At 35.5% G+C, this 21,681-nt stretch overlaps 3 protein-coding genes across 5 annotated transcripts; all 3 read left to right on the forward strand.

Annotated features, from left to right (window-relative positions):
* The first annotated feature begins 1,586 nt into the window (after positions 1 to 1,586).
* LOC142551118 (multiple organellar RNA editing factor 3, mitochondrial-like) lies at positions 1,587 to 11,667 on the forward strand. 3 transcript variants are annotated; one of them, XM_075660171.1, is made up of 5 exons: positions 1,587 to 1,729; positions 10,524 to 10,887; positions 10,994 to 11,091; positions 11,172 to 11,237; positions 11,320 to 11,667. In XM_075660171.1, the coding sequence occupies exons 2-5, from the start codon at positions 10,556 to 10,558 to the stop codon at positions 11,484 to 11,486; spliced, it is 663 nt and encodes a 220-aa protein (XP_075516286.1). In that variant the 5' UTR covers positions 1,587 to 1,729; positions 10,524 to 10,555; the 3' UTR covers positions 11,487 to 11,667. The 3 variants fall into 3 exon arrangements, with proteins under 3 accessions (XP_075516286.1, XP_075516287.1, XP_075516288.1); XM_075660172.1 differs by lacking the exon at positions 1,587 to 1,729 and adding an exon at positions 9,249 to 9,380; XM_075660173.1 differs by lacking the exon at positions 1,587 to 1,729 and adding an exon at positions 9,261 to 9,380 and having other exon boundaries at positions 10,536 to 10,887.
* Positions 3,578 to 5,074, forward strand: LOC142550545 (uncharacterized). Its single transcript, XM_075659619.1, has 3 exons — positions 3,578 to 4,204; positions 4,296 to 4,521; positions 4,641 to 5,074. The coding sequence occupies exons 1-3, from the start codon at positions 3,683 to 3,685 to the stop codon at positions 5,072 to 5,074; spliced, it is 1,182 nt and encodes a 393-aa protein (XP_075515734.1). The 5' UTR covers positions 3,578 to 3,682.
* On the forward strand, positions 5,351 to 6,471 carry LOC142550546 (uncharacterized). Its single transcript, XM_075659620.1, has 2 exons — positions 5,351 to 5,710; positions 5,785 to 6,471. The coding sequence occupies exons 1-2, from the start codon at positions 5,351 to 5,353 to the stop codon at positions 6,229 to 6,231; spliced, it is 807 nt and encodes a 268-aa protein (XP_075515735.1). The 3' UTR covers positions 6,232 to 6,471.
* Positions 11,668 to 21,681: the final 10,014 nt, after the last annotated feature.

Genomic DNA, 21,681 nt, shown 5'->3' on the forward strand with positions numbered 1-21,681 from the left:
GCTGGATCCTCATGACTCGCGTTTTTTGTTCCTTACACGACTAAAAGATTAGATAGCTACTCCCCTGTTTCTTCTGTTCCCAAGTAGTTAATTTTGTTTTCGAGAAAAAAATTAAAATATTTATTATTTAATCGATAGTGTGATATATGATTAAATATTAACTTTTGTTAGAAAAAGAAAGTTGGAATATTAGTGTCCTGTAATGCATGTGAGTGGTTGTTGTGGTCCTAACATAGAGTGTAATGATTTATTTGAGGTGGATACGTGGAGAGAGAAACGAAATGTTATTAAGAATATTTAAGTTATAAAAATATTTAAGATCATATAAGATTTAATAATTAACGATATGAATTTAAAATAGGCTAGGACAAATGCTAATAAAATGTGTTCATTTTTTTCTGTAATTTCTAATTTTAATCTTTTAGTATATTGTTAATTTATGAGCTTACAAAATATATTTTATGTCGTGATTGCTAAACAAAAAATTCAAATATTTTGTCCAAAATTTCTCAACTAAATATGATACTGACATGAGCACACTTTTACTGACGAAATAATCTCCTTCAAGTGATATAACAAACAATATGAGTTAATTGATAACACAATTGACATATCTTAAATTATGCATACACTAATATTTATTATTTGACGTATACTCTCTCTAATGTTTATTTGTTATTTAATCGTTCGTCGTTGTTTTCCGAGTTACAAATCTTAAAAGTCTCAAAATTTTAACATGTGATTTAGACGATAATCAAGGAAACTCAATAAAAATTGTTGTACTTAATGAAGTTTTTCATACTTTGAAAAATATTTTTCTCACATTACATATATTATTCACGGTCAATTTAGTTTCTATTTACGTTTTAATTACACATTAAAAATTATCATAATATCCAATTTTTCAAAATTCATTCATCTAATATGAAACGTCTGCTATTCGTTTTAGTATCTTTATTCATATGTTGAAATAATTCTTTGAGCAACGTGGCATGAGTTGGAGTATCTTTGGTCATATTTTTCATAGCTTCTTTAGCTGGTCCAACAGCTATTACTCCGTGTCTGTCATAAGCCTTTCCATCCGCAAAGAAGTCCTCTTTACCCCACCATTTTATTAAAAATTTTCTTATTAAGATAGTAAGAGTATATTTTATTTCTAATTTTCTTTATTCTGGTCTTGTATCACATATTCTCATCTTATGATCCAGGGAACATTGTAGTTGATGGTGAAATGGAGCATGACAGTTAATCCATCTAGTTGGCTATTAGCCTGTTGAAACTTATTTCATATGTTTTTAACATTTCTAGGAAGAATAGATGGCATTACCCCCATGAAAAGAAGAATTTTTAAACCATGTTGGTAAAAACTGATTATTATCATCAAGTTGAAATTTTATCCATCATGAATGTTTTCTTTGAGAATTCTCATATATAATAACAGTACCTCATGCAGTGATATAATCGTGATAATTAAACTATATTTGTAATTGCCTGAAATGTGTTTAATTGTCTTGCTTGTCCAAGGGGTAATCCCCAATTAGCAGCTGTGATAATTTTCTTAATAATCATTTTATAGAAAGCAAAATCACGATTTCTATCCATATGTTGAATTTCAACGGATGGGAGATTAAAGAAATAAGATTTCAAGAAAATCGTTAGCAGGGAATAGTACAAGATTTATTTCCGCCAATCCCAGAATATTTTGTGTTAAGTGATGTATTCACTCAAGGTATATTCATAAATGCCTTATGAATGTTTATTTTTTTTCCAACCATACGAATGTCCTAAAACATTATTTGAATGTCAAAATAAAAATTTTAAAACTTACGCTGCATTTTAGACACGATAAAACCGATTTCCAACAATCCATATTTCTTATAAATATATGAGTTTATTTGTGAATTTATATTGATGTTTTTTCATCTTTTTCTTATGGTTGGTGTAGTTGTCCATGTTATAATTAATTTTGGTTGTTTAATGATTGATTACACATTTCAAAAAAAAAAAAAAATGATTGATTACAAAATTTTATGTCATGCTTTAATATATGGTTATTATCATTTATTTTTACTTCTTAAACACTTGTTTTATCCTTCTCTTTTCAGATTTGCATCTTTTGGTTCAATTTAAATATTATTTTATTTGTTCGGAATGTCTAAAATTATTTTTTGATAGAGTCGAAATTATTTTGTTAGAAACTTTATTTAATATTTTATATATACATAATAAATATTTTTAAAATTATATATTTCTCATGTATTTGGATTTTGGACCTTTGGACACGTCTATCGAAACTTAAAAGTAAGCAAAATATCAGTTTAATTGAAATAATCGATCTAAATCGAAAATTCGATTCAGTTAAATCTTTAGTTCGATTATTTTTTAATATCAGTTAGATCGATTTAATCGGTTAATTTTTTATTTTGAATTTCAAAAAGAAAAAAAAACTTGTATGAGACGATCTCACAGGTCGTATTTTGTGAGACGAATATCTTATTTGGATAATCAATGAAAAATATTATTTTTTATACTAAGGGTGTGTTTGGTTGAGTGAATTAAATAAGGATAGATTAATAGTCAAATATTTATCGTTAAAATTTTAAGTTGTTTTAATAATCATTTTGACCCGCTTTAAGATCCAATTTTATGGATAACTATTTGATTAATAAAATTGGATCTTAAACCGGGTCAAAATGATTATTAAAACGTCTTAAAATTTTAACGATAAATATTTGACTATTAATCTATCTTTATTTAATCCACTTAACCAAACACACCCTAAGGAAACGTTTGGTAGTATTGATTATTGTAGGATTAAGGAAGGATTAATATATAATCCATTGTTTGATTGGTTTTTTATTGAACCATGGATATCTTCCAGCCCGTGATAGACTCACTGTAGGGGCATGAAAAGAAGAGATATTAGTCTCAACTTTTTGGCGGTATAAACAATCCTAAAATGAACAGGAGTACCTATTTCAGCAGCCCCTACCGAAATTACCCTTTCTCTCACCAACCAAAAAGACCAAACTCTTGTCAACACCTTTATCTCAACAACCAACAAGACCGAACTCTTCTCATCTCTCTTCAATGGCGTCCTCTCGTATTTGTGCAGGCTGCCAAACTGTTGAAGGTTGAATTACATTTCTGACTTCTGTAGCAGTTTTCTAAGCATCTGTGTGTGGAGGTAAATGTTGTATGGGTTTTTTTGGGCGAAATACTTCATTTTCCCGCTTCTTATTGTGATAATGATTGCTGCTGAATTTTCGTTTAATTTCTTTCTATCTGTGAGCGTAATGAAGCTTGTGCTATGCTACGGAAGTGAGGTTGGGGTAGTTGTGAATTTCCCCCATAATTTTTGAAGCTCCGTTTTGGGCATTTCGCTAGGGAGAGTGAAAGAAAGCATTTTCCATTATTTTCGTAAGTAATAGTAAGAGTTCGTAAGTATGTTTTTTTAAAGTAGAATTTTATTTTTAAATTAACATTTTTTAACCAATTTTTTTTGACTTTTTATTGACTGAAAATAGAAAAACAAATTTTCATAGTGTATTTTGATTTTGGTTAACATCCATGTCCTCTAATCGCGTATCCATGAAATCACATTTGTTAGTTTACAATGCTCCTGTCATTTGTTTGTTAATCAGACTTAAATTTCCAGTTTTTTGTTGCCTTTACTGATTACATGGAGCACGGTAGTAAACTTGTAATCCTTCTGCTGGTCTACCATATGTTGTGTCGATCTTTTGTGATGTTATGTCTCCTAATACGAGAGCATACACGAATGGTCTCAATTACCCGTCGTCTCCGTCGAAGACAAGCTGCTTCGTACAGCATGATCGAAAGGGTCCATGCTCAATTGACCAATTTGCATAGAATTATTGAAGTCGGAGATATCCAATGTCTGACTAACTTAAGGATGAATCGTAGCGCGTTTGCACGACTATGTTATTTGTTAACAAACGTAGGCGGGTTATCTGACTCAAGATACGTACGAGTCGAGGAGAAAGTGGCCATGTTCTTGTCTATATTGGCACATCATAAAAAGAATCGTGTAGCTGGGCATGATTACATACGTAGTGGACAAACAGTTAGTGCTCATTTTCATGATGTTCTTAAAGCGTTGTTAAAGTTACATCCACTACTCCTTGTGAAGCCGTCTCCTGTCGATGATGATTGTAGAAATGAAACATGGAGGTATTTTAAGGTAATACCTCATTTTCATTGTTATTTATCGAATTTTTGTTTCCGTAATATGTGGTTCGATAATATAAAGGTTATTTACACATTGCTTACAGGGTTTCCTCGGCGCATTGGATGGAACCCATGTAAGTGTACATGTACCTTGCCGAGAAAAAGCAAGATACAGAAATCGAAAAGGTACTATTGCAGTGAATGTATTGGGTGTATGTGACCGCAATATGAATTTCATCTACGCTCTGACGGGCTGGGAGGGATCCGCGGCAGATGCTCGAGTTTTAAGGGATGCGCTAAGTAGGGATGATTCATTGAGAGTTCCACGAGGTTTGCTCTGTATTTCTGAACATTTGCTTTCTTTCTTCGTTTTGTACCAAGAATTGAAACAATTTATTCGCTTACAAAGATTGGTAAAAATCGTAATGTTAGATGTTACCAAAACGCAGGTTGTTATTATCTATGTGATAATGGATATGCAAATGTTGAGGGTTTCTTGACTCCGTATCGCCGTGTTAGGTATCATCGTGATGCTTGGGGAAATCGTGCTTGCGGGCCACAAGATTACAAGGAGTTGTTCAATTGGAGACACTCTCAAGCTCGGAACGTAATTGAAAGAACATTTGGTTTGTTGAAAAAAAGATGGGCCATCATTCGAAGTCCTTCTTTTTACCCACTAAAAGTTCAGAACCATATAATTTTGGCTTGCATTCTATTACACAATTTCATACGAGCTCAAATGGATGAAGATCCATTGGAAAATGTAGAAGAGTATGTTGGGAGCCAGTTAATGACACACAAAATGCTTACATTAACAGTTTGGAGTCTTCAATTGGGTGGGATGCTTGGAGAGACGAGTTTGCAATGTCGATGTGAAACATGAACAATTAACTCGCTTGTATTTCATTTGAATTAGTTATCTAAGTGTACTTTCAATTTCTTTGTATTGATTTTCATATTTTAATTTTTACAAGTTTGTGACATTTTTCACTTTTGTGCATGCAATGTTTGTTTTGATATAATTGTTCAATATAATTTTTGGCACTACAGTTTGCTTCAATATTTCCATATGTCTTTACTTCGTCACATAGTATGACACAGTTGAATTACGTTGCTTATTTTTTTTACACAGGAAGAGAAACAACTCAATCAACTCTACATGGATAGTGGAGCATCATCTGCGAGCGTGGTCGGTAGAAGCAACAAACAAGACAAGACACGACGTAGTTGGAATGCTCGAGAAGAAGTTCTAATCCAAGCACTAAAAGATGTCATAACGAAGGGATGGAAAAGTGAGAATGGATTTAAGGCTGGGTATTTAAATCTGTTGGAGAATGCAATGCAGGAAGCTATCCCCGGGAGTAGCTTACGTGGAAATCCACATATCAATTTGAAGATCCACGTGTGGAAGAAAACATATAGTGCTTTAGTTACCTTACTAAGCAAAAGTGGTGTGGGTTGGAATGATTCTAATAACACAGTCGATGTGACAGACGAAACATGGGAGGCACTCGTGAAGGTATTGTTTTGATTGTTTAGTTAATAATGATTACATTGTTGATTTTTCTTCTGTACTTCTTGTATTTGTCGTAGACCGACCCAACAATACGTTCAATGAGACATAAGCAGTGGACACATTACCATGACTGGTGTGAGATATTTGGAAATGATCGTGCTATTGGTGAGCGCGCAACCAATTTCGAGAATGCACTTCATGAGGTCCTCAACATAGATAATGAACTACCTACTGCTGCGTGGCTTGCCGACACACCTGCATTTAACACAGTAGACGATGCTGAAGACTCTAAATCTGATACGAATACGCCATCATCAAAACCTAAGGAATGTGTAACTTCGAAGACTAAGAAAAGGAAGAAGACTACTGACGACGAACATACCATAGTTGAAGCCATCAAAAACCTTGCCGACATAACGAGAAACACAATGACAGATTTGATCAAGAAGCTTGATTCAGAGGACAAGCTTTCAGATGCACAAGATGAGGTGTTGAGTGCGTTGGACGGGATGACTCATCTTTGAGAGGACGAGCAAGTTCTTGCTGCTAAGTTGTTGTTTAACAACCACAACGACTTGGCTTTGTTTCGACGATTAGGTCATCGTGGCAAGATTTGTTTGGTGAATCGGCTTTTGGGCGGACAGTAATGGAGGAAGAATATGTGTTTTTTGCGAACATGGTTAATTGTGAATCGTACATGTAACACCTCTATGCTTTTGCTATGTATCAAGGGCATTGTACGAGTCCTTTTGTCGGGTATGTGGTTTTGTTCAAATGTAATATGTCTCATGTGTGAGTACATTTTGCTGCTGTTAGAAGTTATATATGTAGTTGTACATTCTCACACATGTTATTCAGTGATGAAATTATCTATGTTGGTATGTGAAGAAATTGTGCTAACTTTTTATTATCCTAAACATTAACGCAATCGTGCAAACAATATAGAATGAAGGAAATGCAATTGTTTAACGTGGATTCTGCGAGTATGACGTTAAGGAGAGAAAATTAACAACAAGCTCCCAACAAAATTCAAAGAATTTGTAGGCTAATAACAATACTTTCGGATTACTTTGCAACGTTAATTTACAAAATGTGGTACGAAGTCTGATTTTCCCCACCGTTGGAGACTGTACTACCAACGTGCCTAGTCTACTAACATGGCGTCAAAAGGGTTAGTACTACATAATGGATTCAAAAGAGTGGGGAAAGAACGAAACTTTTTCATAACTGTATCCTGCTACCCACTTCAGTCAGTGGTGAGGTCAATTACGAGGATTGCCGCTCCGCCACGGCCGGCCTTTTTCATCTTGCAATCTTCACCTGTGTTACAACGATGAAGTTGGACTTTGTTGGTGTCATCTTCTTCTTTACATGCCTTTTGTAGCTCCATTGTTGGGTGACATAACTTCTTTTTCTTCCTCTTCTTGGGCAAATCAGAGCCAGGTTCAAGCATTTTAACACCCTTGCAAGTACCTTCACACTTGTCATCGTTCTGATTCTTTTTGCTTTCATCGTCGGAACACAGATCAATCAGCGGTATAACGTATGGGCTTGTGACAGTATCTTCAGAACCAATGTTATAAGTAACAGACATGTTTTCGAGAGTTATCACACATACAAACGATTTTGGATGGTATGTACATGCGAGCATCAGTTGCATGAGTTATTTAAATAGAGACATTTAATGTACCAAACACTTACCCAACTACTTGTAGTAATTACTAGTCTTTCAACCTGTTCCCTCAAATGGTATAGAAACGTAGGTCAACTCCAAAGAATATATGCAAATCACATTTTAATGAAGGGTCCCAGGGTGGTAGATATTAGACATAAATGACTTTGGCAAAAATTTACATTTAATAATAATGTTTACAAACCAACCATATTCGCAGTTGTTTGTCAAAGTCTACATGCTGGTACACCTCTTGGCGCACACGGGATTTAATACAGACACTTTCACCACTAATCTGCAAAAAACAAGTAAGTTCACTTAAAATGATGCATTCTCTAATTTTCGGAACAATTAAGTAGAAAGTTGTAGGATATATTTCACACATTGAAGAAAATTAAACAAAGTTGTACCACACATACTTACGTATCCATAATAAAAGTAAAGTTCCTAATCAGAAGTCATCTTTTACTCCTCCCTCAGTTCCATTTTCTCCAACAACATAGCTATCTCTTGGGAGTTCTTCTCCATTCTCTTCGCTAGATTGTGATTTTCACGACTTAAATCTGATATAGCCTTCAGTAAATCACCAAGTTTCTTACAAGCCTTACGTTCATTGTCACCAGTATCATTCGTGTTTGAATTGGACATATTAGGCTGCGAGGATGAAGTCTCAACAGACGTTTTTTTCAGGAAACTATCAAATGCTTCCTCGGCCTCTTTCCTACTCTCGTACCCTTTGAAACAAGCCCCTTGAAATCTATTTACTTCGGAGTTTGCTTCAGACCACTTGTCATACACACCAGCTTTTCTTCCAACAAAAACAACATAGTATTTAGGCTGCATTCAAAGATTTTTCAGCACTAACCCGGGAATAGATTATCATAAGAAGGATAAGCGACAAAGAATACTGTAAATATAAAAATAAAAGGGTCTCATTTGCGAATCCGCAAATAAATAATATATGTACAAAAATTTGTTGAAGAAAATAGAATTAGAAAACATCACCATCTCTACAGATAAATATGTTTTACAAGTAGCTGGTATTCTTCACGGACGTCGGTATTCAATCCGGACAACACGGTCACAACCTTGGAAAATCCGATGAACGAACACAAACTAGGATGCACAAGAAGGACTCTGTTAAAAAAAAAACCCTCAAATCGTATGAGACCTGTAATTGGTGGAAGAAAAATTAAATATAGGTATTGCACAAAACATCTAAGCAGTTAGTCTGCAAGAAATTCACCTTCTCAATCGTCCTACGTCCACCAAACTTTGCGAAGCAACGATGATGAAATCATAAATCGGAATGAAATTACCCCAGCGACAGAGGACGTAAGGGTTTGGATTGAGGGTGAGGAAGAAATTCTCGTGGGTCTCAATTGCTCCCAACTATTAAAATATTGACTATTACTTTAATATGAACAATAAATGCGTACACTCAAATTTATATTTAAATATTTAATTAGATATCTAATTAATTTTAACAATATTTATTTAAATAGCATTGGGGGCATTTAGGTCATTACATTAAAATTTACAGAAATAATCAATCATTTTAAAATCATACCAAACACCATATTATTTATCCAACTATACTATTAATCCATATCTCTCATTTTTTAATCACTCTGATTATTAATCATTTATTTATCCAATCACTACTACCAAACGTAGCCTAAGAGTATTATTTTTTATTATGAATATCGATAGGAATTGACCCGTCTCACAAATAAAGATTCGTGAGACTATCTCAAAAGACATATACTTTTTCAAAAATAGGTTGAACCATTAAAGATTTATATATATAAAAAAAACTAGACGGGCCTTATGTTTTGTTATTTTTGTATTGGGCTTTTTTATATTGGGCTCACACGTCAGACAACGAAAAACCCCTTCGCTTTCATCCATTCACAGACCATCCGCCATCGTTATTACTTCTCAGTTCTATTCCCCGTCCTCACTTTCGAATCTTCAGCGGAAAATCGATACTTGTGAGAGGTGATTCTCTGTTTTCCTTTCTTTAAATTATGATTTTTAGACGGATTTAAACTTCTAAGCTTAGTCTATGTTACCTTCTTTTAGTTATGATTTTTCGATGGATTTCAACTTCTATCATAATCAATTTGACCATTCTACTTTTCCAAAATATGTTATTATTGTGATTTCTCCTCCTGTAGCTCTATCCGTGAGATCGTGGGAAGCATTTCATGGTTAATTTACTTAAGTCTTGTTTTTTGTGTGATTACTGATTTGTGAGAACAAAATTGTTCCCGTTGAAGTCCAAATTTATATAGTTTTGAGGAAATATTTGTTTGAATTTTGAAAAGTAGTTTCGATTATTTGGGAATTTCGGATAACTAGTTATTTAAATTCTAGTCGTTTTGGGAATTTTTGTTTAAAAGTCGCAAACTTGTTGAATTTAAAAGCCTAAATTGGTATTTCTAGAATTTTAGATTGAATAGTTAAAATTATTGGAAAATAAGTAACTCAAATTAATGAGTTAGATTAATTTGGGAAAATACTTGCATGCTGCGCGAGTGGCGACCGTGATGATTCTTAGTTCTTGAACTCACTTGGTATCGGTTATTCCATTGTCACCGCTCATGCATCGCATTGCATTCTTAGTTGACTTAATTACATGTTATTTATTTTTCGTCGTGATTTTATTGCTTTGTCATATTGGGTTCCGACCCCTGTTTTCGGGTGAAGTGGCGCTTAGTGAATATGTATGGTGAATCGAGTTGTGGTGTTGTATTCTCAGATATTTTTATATACTATATTATTGGGATTTTGATTCATTTACCGGAGATATGCCCCATATAATTGTACTATGATGTTTTATGTTGTTTTGGACTTGATTATTGTGTGTTTGAGCTGGGTTGACTCTTCGTGTGAATTAGTCTTGGCAAGTGCGACCGTATGCATGTTGTATGACGTTGTGTATTTTATTTTTGAGCTTACACTATTGTCTAATGTGATTTTTTCGGTATGTCTTATTTGCGAGCAGTTTATGCCGAAATATCTGTAAGCCTAAAAAGGAAAATTCTAACTCATTTTCGCGGTTTATACTAATTAATTTTTATTGTTTGATGACAAATATTAATCAGGAAACGGACTAAATTTCCCTGTTTTATTTTTCAGCCTTTGTGACAGTGGGATCAGTAGTCAGCATTATGGCGGCAAGACTTTTTGCCACGCGGCGTGCATTTGCCTCCTTTCTCTCACGCTCCCGTGGACGCACCTTGCCTCTGGTCCCATACCATTGGACCTATCTACCTGACCCAATTGCTGTACCTATCCGATTGAGGACGTCAGGATCTGGTTATTCTCCTCTGAATGACCCTTCCCCAAACTGGAGCAACCGGCCTCCGAAGGAGACAATACTCCTGGATGGATGTGATTACGAGCACTGGCTTATAGTTATGGAGTTCACTTCCGACCCTAAGCCCACCGAAGATGAGATGATTGATTCTTATGTTAAAACCCTGGCCTCTGTTGTTGGGAGGTATTCTCTTTCTCATCCTCAATTGTTGAAAAATAATGTAATTCTACTTTGTAGAGCGAAAAGGAATGTGATGAAATTCGTTTTTTAACATGTAACAAACATGTAGTGAAGATGAAGCAAAGAAAAAGATATATTCAGTTTGTACTACGACTTACACTGGGTTTGGCGCGTTGATCTCGGAAGAGCTCTCCTACAAGGTCAAAGGTAGCTAGTTACTACTTGCCTAACATTTCCCATGTAAATCAAGATCCATGAGTGATGGTGTTTGGTCTTCGTGTTGATAGGACTTCCCGGTGTTTTATGGGTATTGCCCGATTCATATCTCGATGTCCCCAACAAGGACTATGGAGGTTGGTTGGCCTGTTTAAATACTTATTCATCATCCGGCTTCTACTTCTCTTACTCATATGTAGTGGGCTGGTTCATCTACAGGAGATCTCTTTGTTGATGGAAAGGTCATTCATAGGCCACAATATAGGTTCACTGAAAGGCAGAATTCAAGGACTAGGCCTCGCCCACGCTACGATAGACGTCGGGAGACTATGCAAGTTCAAAGGGGAGAGGCCTTTGCCTCGATTACGAAGCGCAACAAGAATTGAAGGCAGGTGTAATCCAGAATCCTTTGTGATGAAGTTTGCTTTTGGATCGTGGGTTTTGATTTTGTACGGTTGTTTATTCAATCTTTTGTTCGAGCAGATTATGTAATCTACACAAGTGATGAAATCTATTTGTAACATCGTCACCAAATTTATGAGCGAATACTTGCTTTCCGGACCAACATTTTACCTCGTACCACCTTTTACTTTGCCGGCTCGTTGAATCCATCAGCCCACGAAATGCAAGCAATTAGACATCGAACACAAACAAAAACAAAGCTGAGTTATTCGACCATCATTTCCAATGAGCTCCCCCTTACAAATCAAAATACGACCATGAACCCCTCATCTCCTTCACACTCGTCGGTAACGACGGATTTCGCAGTTTCGCGATGGATTGATCTTATGACATGTTAGATAGAGATGGGACGTTGTATGGGTGATTAAAGAGGAAAATCGACAAGAGAATAAAATCTTTTAAAAAATTTCAGACTACAGAAACCAAAAGAGAAGTTCAAAATGACATTAATATAATAAATTCACAAATAAACTCGTGTATTTTTAAGAAGTATATATATAGATACAGATTTTTAGGTATATATATTATTAAAATAGAGAAGTTTATGGTAATCCCATAAAACCAAAATAAAAATTAAAAATACAAAACAAAACATAATACTCAAATATATTTTTCTGGCCTCCAAATTTATTCAACTCTCCACTTAATAAACTATTTAAAAGAGTCAATGTTCGAAAATGGTGAATTGTCTTTTAAGTTGTTCATTAATTAATGGATTTTAATTGATTATTAATATTAATTCAAGAATATATAATCTATTTGTTTATATTACCTATATATTAATGGACTTTAATTATTAACTAATATTAATGGACTTTAATTATTAACTAATGGATTTTAATTGATTATTAATATTAATTCGAGAATATATAATCTATTTGTTTATACTACTTATATATTAATGGACTTTAATTAATTCAATAATATATAAAAATATAAATCTAATCTAAATATATCTTTATCGTTCAATTAATTCAAAAATATATAAATATAAATATAAACCAAATCTAAATTATATAAATATATTTAGAAATATAAATTCATTTCATTCTTTTCATTATTATCATTTATTTATTTTAGTTTTTATTTTCTTTATTAGTTAATTAATAGATTTAATTATTTCATTAATTAATGAGTTTTAATTATTAATTCAATAATATATAAATATAAATAAATAAATATATATATATATTATTATTTATATGTATATCAATATATGTATTCTACTGAGCGTAAATGACTAGTGACTAGTGAGGTGATCAAAGGCATACTAACAATGGCAGACATTGATGTGACGTTGATTGATACATTCCAACATGATCAAAATAATTTAGTGGTCAAACTATTTATTATTTAATAAGGATATCAATTTCAATAGTACATTAACTCAAAGATTATCTGAATGTTAACTGAATGGAAATATTATTTTCGAATTTAATTGATATATTTTTTGATTTAAATTATTTCTCTAACAATATCTTTCCTTTGTTGAATAAATTGAGTATAATATTTAATATGAATTTTGTCTTTCTAAGATAACGAGATAATTAAGCAAATATATTTTAGATATGCTATTTATGATAATGATTTAATGAGATATGATATTAATGGTTATTAAGAGTTTATTTCTAATTAAACTCTTACTTTTCTTGTGCAATAGATTTCCTTGAAGAGAAAAAGTCTATACCTATAAATAAGAGATCCGGGATATTGGTAAAAGGTTGCTTGACACACGAACATACATATACGCACTTGTGCAGCCCGTGAATATAAGAGAAATAAGTCATCAAGGATCGTGCTGTGTTTGAAGAGTGGTGATCGCGTGTTGCCTTGAATGTTGAGGACATCTGCAGACAACATCCGTAACAAAGTTGGCTGAAGATTGTTTTCGTGGCTCATCTTTTGGCATCACGTTTTTGCTTTCTTAATTGATGTTTTAATATTGTTGGTTGATTTAGAAGGCGTTTATTTTCTCAACGTATTGAGGAAATTGATTTTTGTGAGAATCACTAGTGATAGGTTTTTGTAAACGGTTACGTTTTCTAGTGATTAATTTTTGCCCTGAGGCACCACACAAGTGTTTATACTTGTGCAAATTTAATCTCGTCCAACTGTTTATTTAAAGTGAATTTGTGTTAAAAAAATATAACATTCTGTTGCATGTTGTCTTAAATGTTGTAACATTTGACACAACACCCAATTCTGATAAAACACAAATTTACAATTTTACAGTACTGTTGATATATTTATCCACATCTATCGAACATTATTTCTTACATTAACTTTCATGGATGCACAAGTGACTACTTTTCAAATGCTATATTTCTTTAAAAATAAATAATAATTTTTTTCGGACCACCAATTATTTACTAACAATATAAATATGATATTATAGGAAATATGGTATATGACTTGATTTTTGTCAATATTATTCAACAATTTGAGCAGCTATTAAAGTATAACAAAAATAATCTGATACGAAATCAATCCCGAAGCAAATAAATTCAAGGTATCCAAATGTAAACCCGATTATTGAGTTGATAATGTAAAAAGAAACTTTAGTCATTGAGTTACAAGAAGCGCCAAATTTAGATAGACATAATTTCGCTTCATAGAATTTGATCATTTAGCAAGTTATCCAAATGAAATTAATGACCAAAGTAAGTTTTCATTTTATTTATTATGATATTTACATATATTTTTTTAATCAAATAATGTTATTATGCACATATATCATTGGCATCATTAGGAAGGTTCGACCATTAAACAATTTCCAAAAACAAGATGACATTGTTGTTCATGGAGGGAAGTAGTTTTGTTTGCCACTTATAAGTTGTAAGGATTATTTTGTCCGACAGATATCGAAAATAATGAAAATATCAGAATAAAATTAGAAATAGTAAATTTGTGTTTTGTCAGAGTTAAATGTTGTGCCAGATGTTACAACATCTCGGACAACATCTCATGCAGCGGAAAAATTAACTTTTATAACACAAATTGACTTGTAATAAATAGATGGAAAATATTAAATATGCACAAGTATAAATACTTGTGCGGTGTCTTATGGAAAAAATTAATCACTAGAAAACCACAATGTTTCACAAAAACTTATCACTAGTGATTACTACAAAAATCAATTTTCTCAATACTTTGAGAAAATAAAGCTTTCTAAAAACTACCAACAATATTAAAACGTAAATAAGAAAGCAAAACTTGATCCCGAAAACCACGATCAATTAGATGTAATCTTCAGTCAACATCGTTACGGATGTTGTCTGTAGATGTTGGCAGCATTCAGCGCAACACGAGAATCACAACTTCAGACAGCAACGGCTTCGAGAATAATTCGATCTCTGCTACGTGTGTGTTTTATGGTTGATTTCGAAGCAGCCTTTATCAATGAGCTTGACCTCTTATTTATAGGTGTAGAGCCCTATCTCCACAAGGAAAGCAAGAGTTTTATTAGAAATAAACTCTTTTTAAACACTGAAATCACATATTATCAATTTACTATCACAAATAACAAATCTTTGAATATATTAATATCTCATCATCTAAGGAAGGCAAAATCAAATTAAATATTTGCACAATCAAATCAACAAGAAAAATTATATTTAGGGAAATAATTGAATATATCAATCGAAAACTTGGAAGTCATTATTTCCCTTCAATCTCCCCATTTTTGCCTTTCTTGACAAAATGATATCAAACCCATTTATCCTTATTAGCTCACTTTAACTCCCCCTGAATTCAAGAACGTTTGTCTCCCCCTGAATAAGATACTGTTAGTAGAAGTGTTGTTAGTAATGATGGCAACATTCAGAGCAACACCTGCACAAACTCTTGATATTTCAGTAATGCATGAGAAGCAGACTTACAGACATAGTAAAAGCATAAACACTAGTACTAGCACTATAAGAGCAGAAACAGTAACAGAATAACCCTCGTGCATTAGTACAAAGTATAACCCTCATTCATCATCCTCATCATCATCACTATCATCCTCATCATCTTCATCACTATCATCCTTAGTGCCAGATGGACCAGCATCATCTCCTCCTTTTTGTCCATGAAAGACACCTACTGCCAACAAAACCTCGATAGTAGAGGCCAAAATCTCATAGTAAGCCAAATCAGCCTTTGCCTGAGCAATCTTTTTACGAGCATGATCGAGATGAGCATGAGTAGCAGCAACTGGAATCTTCAAATACCCAGAGGTGGATGTAGAAAAGGTGGAATGTGGAGAAGGACCAGTAGCAGGAGGTGAGGTGGTAGAGTCGGTAGGCTGAGAAGGACCAGTAGCAGGGGGTACCATGGCAGAGACGGTTGGAGACAACCCGGAGGTAGGTGCTGGAGGTGAAGAAGACCAGGGAAGGTCTATCTTTCTTGAGCCTTTGAGGAAAGCAGGGGCTATCTTGAGAGGTTCACCAAGCTCCGAGAGTTGCTCAGGGAGGTCCCTTATAAAGCTTTGAGATATCATGATCCCATAGATCAAACTTGGATATGGGAGCTTCGATGATTTCAGTCCACCATCAGCATACTGCATGACCGTGTGGAAGACAAGCTTACCAAAGTTGAAGGCCCCTTTAGTTCCAATGGAGTATAAGACCAAAGCTTGATGTCTAGTGACAATAGTGGTGTTTGTAGAGGGGGTCCAATTTCGGACTGACAGCTTGTGAAGCACTGAATAAAAAGAAGTGAGCTTTGCTGCAGATAACTTCTGTGGATGGATTGGAAATTGAGTGACAAGGCCTCCGGTGAGAGTGGAAGTGACTACGTGAATGTCTGATGCAAGGCCATCTTCATCATCGGCAGGAGTCTGATAATGTTCATTGATGATTGCAGGATTGAACTCAAAAAGCTTGTTGCGAAGGAACACTCTCCCATACTTGGCAGATCTTTCATCACCAACACCCGATGACAGATTTGAATAAAATTCCAACACCGGCCAGCGACTGAACGGTGTGACGGCAGAGACAGTAGACAGCAGGGAGCAATGTTTCAAGAAGGCAATCAGATTGTGCTTCTCAAAGGCAACAATGTCGATGTTGCGTTCTTCAATGACTTCTCTATGGGCATATAGATTCCACTGGGCAGCGGCATGCTCAGTGTAAAACTTAGTGGCGAAGGTAGAGTCCAAATCATAGTCACCGAGGTCAGTGTTGTCCTCAGTGTTGGCAACATCCTCGACAACATCCTGCGCATCATGCTCACTTTCTTCAGAAACCATAACTTCTTCGGCAGCAATATCAGTGGAACTGCTGGAGTCAGTCGAAACTGCAGGTAGATGGGAAGAAATAGGAACAGCAGAGGCACCAGTTTTCGGATTTTTCAAGTTGGCCATAAATTGGGCCAACGTGATTTCTTCCGCAGTAGAAAGTGAGGGCTTCCTTGGAGGAGCAGGGGATGTATCCGGATCAGTCTCAGCGGCTGTGCTGGAGGAAGAGCGACTGACCTTAGGCGGCGGTGCAGGCTTCTTGCGGGCCACAAACTCGTAGTCTGCATCCTCTGAGTCATCTCCTGAGGTATTGTCAGGATCAGCAAGAGATGGACGGCTGGGCCCCTCCCCTTTACGATGAAATCACTTTGAGGTGGTCAAATCAGGGTTATACCCTGCTTGCCTTTTGGAGCGGCGAACTTGCTGGTGCGGAGGGTTGAACACTGGAATAATCGGGGGGTTATCAACATCCTGAGGATTTCCGGGCTCACCTGGTTCGATAATCTCCAACGGCACTGGCTCTTCAACAGTAATGACCAATGGTAGAGACGATGCAGCAGATGTTGTCGTTTTGGGGGCAACATCAGTCTGTGTGTCCCATTTCACTTCGAATATCATGGGGGTCAAAACCTTTGCCTGCCATTGATGGTGAATTACAAGTTAAGCCGAGAAAGTAGGAAAATTACAGAGAGAAATGAGAAAATGCTGGTGTAATTTTTTAGGGTTTCTAGAACAGTTGGAATGAGTGTGGTGTGAGTGGGGGTGTAGAAAATAATCATCACAACTCAGTACAATGTAACTGCCCTTAAGTCTAACGGTAAAAAATAGCCGTTAACCCCATCAATTAATTACTGAGTTAATTTTCGCCCAAAAATGATTCAACATTTCCAGAAGTAACCCACATCGACCTTCGCTCCACTAGACATCGAGGATCACGTAAATTCGAGATATTCGCAAAGTCTGGATTTTCATTGAATTTTCTTTTGTTGACTCATCAACATCCTTGTGACACAGCAATATTCACGGAGATATGTTTATGCATGACCTAATTATGCCTAAAACAGAGTGTAACAGAAGTAAAAAACATGAGAGCAAAAATGAGATATGTTTACAGATGAAGTGTTGTCACAAATGTTGGCAGCATCTCCTGACAACACGCACAATTCCAGAAAACAGATTTGATTATCTTCACACTCAGTGACTTAATAACATTTTTAACCTAGAAGTGATAGCTCCCACACTAGAAGAACAGTCTTCATTGGACTCTTCTAGGTAGCTTTTTCCATTTTCTTCTATTTCTGTGTTATTTTTCAGAAGGGGTAGCTCCCACACTAAAAGCACAGCCTTCATTGGGCTCTTTTAGGTAGCTTTTTCCATCTTTCTTTCTAATCACAGACCCACCAATTTATTTTTCAATTTTTCTTGGGTGACTCGTAACATTGGTTAGAGTCAAGTGACCAATCTTTAAATTCTTTGTGACAGAGTTCAAATGTATGGATGTGAAGGTATAAAAGATAACACGGAATTGTAAGTGCATCAGAAAACTATGCTACTTGTTTCAACACAACATATCACAGTATGAATGCAATGTAATATGCCTAAGTCCTAAAAATGCACATGCAAGTTAGGTGTTGTCCGAGATGTTGTAACATCTGGGACAACATCTATGAATGATCAAACAGAACACATGTTGAGAGATTTCCGAAGGTTGGAAAATCTCTCAAAGTCCAATGCTTTGGTGAATATGTCGGCCAGTTGATTATGTGTATCAACAAACTCCATTCGGATCAATCCTTTCTCTACAAGATCTCGAATAAAATGATGTCTTATGTCAATGTGCTTTGTTCGAGAGTGTTGTACTGGATTTTTTGAAATGTTAATTGCACTAGAGTTATCACAATACACTACTAAGGATTCACTTTTAAGCCCATAGTCTTCTATCATTTGATTCATCCACAAGAGTTGGGTGCATGCATTTCCAGCTGCTACATATTCTGATTCAGCAGTCGAGAGTGAGACACAATTCTGTTTTCGACTATGCCAAGAAATTAGATTATTGCCAAGGTAAAAACAGCCCCCAGAAGTGCTTTTTCTATCATCTAAGTCCCCAGCCCAATCAGCATCGGAAAAACCTACCAGGTTTGAGTTGGTTTCGTGTGTATACCATAATCCTAATTCAATTGTTCCTGCTATGTAACGTAAAATACGTTTAACAGCTTTCAAATGAGAAGTTTTAGGATTGGATTGATACCTAGCACATAAGCACACACTAAACATGATGTCAGGGCGGCTAGCCGTCAAGTATAGAAGACTTCCTATGATGCTACGGTAAAGGGTGTTGTCAACATCTTCGGGCGCAACATCTTTGGATAATTTCTCATTTGATCCCAAAGGTGTTTTCATGTGTGTAGTGTTTTCATTTGCAAATTTCTTAATCAAATTTTTTTCATACTTGCTTTGGCACAAAAAGATGCCATCATGCATTTGTTTTATTTGCAAACCAAGAAAGAAATTTAGCTCACCAACCATGCTCATTTCGAACGTAGATGACATGCACTCAACAAAGTCATTGGCATGCTTTTGTGATGAAGAACCAAAGATCATATCATTGACATAGATCTGACAGATAAGAATCTCACCTTGGGCCTTTTAAATGAAAAGTGTTTTATCTACCTCACCTCGTGTAAATCCAATGTCAAGAAGATATTCAGTCAATCTCCCATACCATGCACGGGGTGCTTGCTTCAAGCCATAGAGAGCATTTTTTAGTTTGTACACATGATTCGGATTATGTGAATCTTCAAATCCTTTAGGCTGTCTAACATGCACTTCTTCACTCAAGAACCCGTTCCAGAAAGCACTTTTGACGTCCATTTGAAACAGTTTTATTTTCATGTAGCATGCAATGGCAAGCAGGAGTCGGATTGACTCAATGCGGGCAACAGGAGAAAAGGTCTCATCGAAATCAACCCCCTCAACCTGTGTGTACCCTTGAGCAACCAACCTTCCTTTATTTCGAATGATGTTTCCTGACTCGTCAGTTTTGTTTTTAAAGACCCACTTTGTTCCAATAACATTGCCATGGTCAGGGGGTGGAACTAAATATCACACATCATTTCGAACAAACTCTTCAAGCTCATCATGCATAGCATTAGTCCAGAATTCATCTTTTAATGCTTCCATAACATTTTTAGGCTTAATCTGAGATACAAAACATGAAAATCTAACCTGTGAGTACATGGTACTCATGCACACAAGTCCAACCATTTTCCGGTATTCGACTCTATCCTTCTTCCTTGTTTGAACATCTTCACTCATTCCTCCGATGATTTGAGATGATGTATGGTTCTTTTGGATTTTGCTTGGAATACACGGTCCATCATCTACTACCTCATCATCGTTGTGACCAACTTCTTGTGAGTCGGTGACTTCAGTGGCACGTGTTGTGCCAGATGCTGCAACATCTGGAGCAACATCTGTCTTTTCCAGTGGTGTTTGAATTTCCAAAAGGTCTTCAACGTCATCTTCAGCAGTTTTATTCTTAAGATCTGCACAGTCATAAAAAACAACATTAATTGATTCCATAATAGTCCTTGTTCTTAGATTAAACATACGATAAGCACGGCTATTGGTGGCATAATCGAGGAACAAACACTTATCACTCTTGGAATCAAACTTAGCAAGTTGATCCCTGTCATTTAAAGCGTAACACACACAGCCAAAAACATGAAAATATCTAAGGTTAGGCTTCTTTCCCATAATTATTTCATAAGAGGTCATGGTTGAACCACTCCTTAAATACACCCTATTTTAAATATGACATGCCGTGTTAAGGGCCTCTGCCCAAAAACGCTTTGCAATGTTCTTTGAAGTTAGCAGTACTCTCGCCATTTCTTGCAGAGTTCTGTTCTTACGTTCGGCAATGCCATTTTGTTGTGGTGTTTTTGGTGCTGAAAATTCATGAGAGATACCTTTCCTGTCACAGAAGGATGAGAATGAAAGATTTTCAAATTCCTTACCGTGATCAGTTCTGATCCTTCTTACCTTCAGGCTATGGAAGTTGGTGATTCTTGTGATCAAATTTTTGAAAACATCGAAAGTATCTGACTTCTCTCTAATAAAATTAATCCATGAAAAGCGTGAGAAATCATCAACACACACAAAAGAGTATTTCTTACCTCCGAGGCTCTCAACTTCCATAGGACCCATAAGGTCCATGTGTAGTAATTCTAGACAGCGTGTTGTCCCAGATGTTGGCAACACTGGATGCGACACGCGGGTCTGTTTACCCTTTTGACAATCCCCGCAAACATATGGTATACCAGAAGAGAGATTAGACATACCTCTTACTGCATCGTACTTACTCAAGTTCTTCAAGGTTTTAAAATTTGCATGACCGAGTTTTCTGTGCCAAAGGTCAAGATCGGTGATTTGCACATGCTTGCACGAAAGTTCCTCACCTATTTGATAGCAATTATCTGAGGACCTTGTACCTGTCATAATACACACATTAGATTCATCAAAGACTTCACAGTTATGTTTATCAAATTTAACAAACAAATTATCATCACATAATTGACTTATGCTTATCAAATTTGAATTCAATCCTTCAACATGGAGCACATTGTGGAGCCTTGGTAGTCTTTCAACATTCAGTGTACCCTTTCCTACAATTTTTCCTTTTGCTCCCCCTCCATAGGTCACTCTACCACACTTTTGTTCAACTTAATCGATCAGATGTTCTCTTGAGCCCGTCATGTGACGTGAGCTACCACTATCAAAGTACCAGTGACCTGTAGTGTTAGTTTTCAACGAAGTATAGACAACTTTACAGTGAGTTTTTACCTTTGGTACCCAAATTTGTCTTACTGTAGGTTGATAGTAGGAGGTGTTGCGGAAGG

The sequence above is a fragment of the Primulina tabacum genome, chromosome 7, assembly GCF_025594145.1.
Source record: "Primulina tabacum isolate GXHZ01 chromosome 7, ASM2559414v2, whole genome shotgun sequence".
In the NCBI taxonomy this organism is placed as follows: Eukaryota; Viridiplantae; Streptophyta; class Magnoliopsida; order Lamiales; family Gesneriaceae; genus Primulina; species Primulina tabacum.

Bases quoted from the DNA above. Each gene is read 5' to 3' on its own strand.
- LOC142550545 (XM_075659619.1), top strand. From the start codon at position 3,683: ATGGAGCACGGTAGTAAACTTGTAATCCTTCTGCTGGTCTACCATATG. The intron at 4,205-4,295 runs GTAATACCTCAT...CATTGCTTACAG, and splicing joins AAACATGGAGGTATTTTAAG to GGTTTCCTCGGCGCATTGGA. The intron at 4,522-4,640 runs GTTTGCTCTGTA...ACCAAAACGCAG, and splicing joins TTCATTGAGAGTTCCACGAG to GTTGTTATTATCTATGTGAT.
- LOC142551118 (XM_075660171.1), top strand. From the start codon at position 10,556: ATGGCGGCAAGACTTTTTGCCACGCGGCGTGCATTTGCCTCCTTTCTC. The intron at 10,888-10,993 runs GTATTCTCTTTC...ACAAACATGTAG, and splicing joins CTGGCCTCTGTTGTTGGGAG to TGAAGATGAAGCAAAGAAAA. The intron at 11,238-11,319 runs GTTGGTTGGCCT...GTTCATCTACAG, and splicing joins CCCCAACAAGGACTATGGAG to GAGATCTCTTTGTTGATGGA.
- LOC142550546 (XM_075659620.1), top strand. From the start codon at position 5,351: ATGGATAGTGGAGCATCATCTGCGAGCGTGGTCGGTAGAAGCAACAAA. The intron at 5,711-5,784 runs GTATTGTTTTGA...TATTTGTCGTAG, and splicing joins CATGGGAGGCACTCGTGAAG to ACCGACCCAACAATACGTTC.